The sequence below is a fragment of the Montipora foliosa genome, chromosome 3, assembly GCF_036669935.1.
Source record: "Montipora foliosa isolate CH-2021 chromosome 3, ASM3666993v2, whole genome shotgun sequence".
Lineage (NCBI taxonomy): Eukaryota > Metazoa > Cnidaria > Anthozoa > Scleractinia > Acroporidae > Montipora > Montipora foliosa.
This window is the reverse complement of record NC_090871.1, coordinates 7,920,782-7,923,281: the sequence shown is the minus strand read 5'-3', so window position 1 is coordinate 7,923,281 and position 2,500 is coordinate 7,920,782. Positions and strand designations below refer to the sequence as shown.

The following is a 2,500-nucleotide window of genomic DNA, read 5'->3' as shown; positions in this document are numbered from 1 at the left end:
TGATTGGTTAAAATTGGCGGCCCCTAAAAATAAATACATTTGTGACTGTGCTGGAGCAAGGCTGCAAAGTGATAGAGCAACTTTCTTATCTAATTCATTCTTGCCCTCATCCAAGTTTGCTTCCATTCTGAAACCACACAGGGCTCGCATGCGCCTCAAAGAATCTTGAAAACCCCCTGGAATTCTGAAAAACCAATTACAAAGATTTCGAAGTGTATTAATGATTATGAATAATGATGATAATAATAACTGTGACGATTATTTCATTTGATGTAACAAATTATATATATATAAATTATATTATAAGAACGAATACATTAGTGGTGGTGTTGCATATTCGTCCGTCGTTCTCGACGATAACTAAGGGTGAGCGAGTGCTGGGTGTCCTGCTGTGGCTGAACAGTCCGACCGTTTTGTCCCGCAACTGAAGTTTATCTATTGGTTGCGTCCCGTGGCCCGTTTCTCAAAAGTCCCGAAAACGTTTCGAGCCCGAAAAGCCATCTGTGAAACTGTCAACCGCTTGCTTTGCAAAGCCGATCTTTTAACATGTTTTCAAGGTAACAGAAAGAAAAATAAATCTGAAGTTTGACGCCTTAAATCCTCTCCGTTCTTGAGATACAAAGGGGAAGTGACACCCGAAAATGGCCCGTCAAGTTTCGGGACCTTCGAGAAACGGGCCCCTGATCCCGTTGACGTTGCCGTTGTCCTTGCCTAAAAGGGACTTTAAGATCTACGACGGCGACGTCGACGACAATATGTATGGGTTATTGACCAAGCATATAGGTCAAGATGGCTGGATATTGGCCAAGGTTCTTTTTTTGCGACGAAGCAAAGTCGAGGTCCATAAACAGGCAATAAAAGAACAAGGACAATATCCAGCCAACTTCATCGAACAAACTTGGTCAATAAGGGATTTATTTTGTGGGATAAAACACCAAAAAATGATCTTTGATCTTGACGAGAAATCCAAACGAGAAATCCCGAGCGGGCAAGAAAACTCCGCTCGGGTATCCAATCACAGGGCGGGATTCGGTTCATCATTTGGAGTTGGTCATATAATAAAACTTGGTGCTACTCATAAGTTTTTCGCGTTCATTCCATCTCGTTTACGTGTCACAGTTTAATCCATATCGAAGGCCAGAAATGTTGATGTATTTTTTTTCTCTCCGTTTCAGATGCTAGGAGATATTTTTCTTAATTTTACATCACAGCTTCGAGCTTACACGAACTTTCTCAATAACTATCCTGTTACCCTCCAAACGCTGGAACGGGTGAGTGACGATGCTGACCAATAATTTAACAGTTATCGACGAACGTCTCGGGAAATATCTTCCACTATTCACCGACACTGAGGTGAATAATTGTTTGGGGTATATGCCACTCAAGTTGAATAATCAGCCGAGTTTATCGATCAAATCTGCTTCTCGGTAACCGAAGTGAAACGGGAGGCCACTTTGTTTTTTTTTTTTCTTTTTCGTTTTCTCAGTCGAGGTGAAAAGCACCTGCTATTCATCCCCAAGCTAGGCAATCAGAATGCGCGGAAAGTACGATTCACTTGTGTGGACATACTAATGTCAGATATGCTTTTTCAGCTGTTTTTTTTGGCCAAGGATACATGTTTGATACTGGTATCATCTTGCTCTTCACAACAGCTACATCATCATTCGTTATCGCGATCATTAAACGTCATCATTTTAATCATAATCTACTTAATCAATTATTAATATAATATCCTCGTTATCATGAAGTCGACGATATTTTTGTCCTCATATAAAATGTTCTGTGTTTTTCATCAACAGTGTAAAGAACAGAATCCTCAGTTTCGCTCATTTCTTGGACGCCACGAAAAACAGCCAAATACAAAAATGATGAGGTAAGCTGATGCTTCTTTCTTTGGATCAGCAAATACTCGTTAGCCGGACTCGAACATGTCGCTGTTAAATTATCCCTAAACTTCGATCAGGCGTTCTTTCCTTTAGATAGTACACGAAAGAAAAGACCGCCTGATCGCAACAACAACAACAATAACAACATCTTTAATTTGAACACGGTAGGTTTTAAAGCTAATATAGCTTATGGATCCGTGTAAAGAAAAATGTTAATAGGATAATAAAAAAATTGAAGGATAGAGGATAAAGTATCCCCCTTTGATGGCTTCAAAATACCAAGAGAGCTGATACGACGAGAACCGAAGGGATTTTATTCACGAACAAGCGTGTGTGCTCGGTGCATTTTGAATGCAGCACGGAAGTTTCGGGCCTTTTTAGACTGTCAAACTCATCAATTGAACGAAAGGCGACACGCCAGTATCTCGCGCATGCACTCAGCCATATCACCCGGGTGGTGGAAACTGTGGATAGCCTGTTAGGCCTCATCATCTTAGCATCTTCGTCGGGCTGTCGATAGCGTGAATAACAGGCTTAGGAGGCTCGAAATAGTTTCTCCTTTTTTCAAACAAATAAACGTATTCTGTCCTTGGATATAGTTAGGTAACCTAATC

The 2,500-nt window shown here is 40.7% G+C and overlaps 1 protein-coding gene across 1 annotated transcript in view; it reads left to right on the top strand.

Annotated features, from left to right (window-relative positions):
- The window catches only part of LOC137996645 (epithelial cell-transforming sequence 2 oncogene-like), a 47,628-nt gene that overhangs the window by 31,141 nt on the left and 13,987 nt on the right, over positions 1 to 2,500 (top strand). Inside the window, exons 22-23 of the mRNA XM_068842159.1 lie at positions 1,176 to 1,271; positions 1,800 to 1,873. Coding sequence (XP_068698260.1) covers positions 1,176 to 1,271; positions 1,800 to 1,873 — 170 coding nt within the window. The remainder of the gene's footprint in view (positions 1 to 1,175; positions 1,272 to 1,799; positions 1,874 to 2,500) is intronic.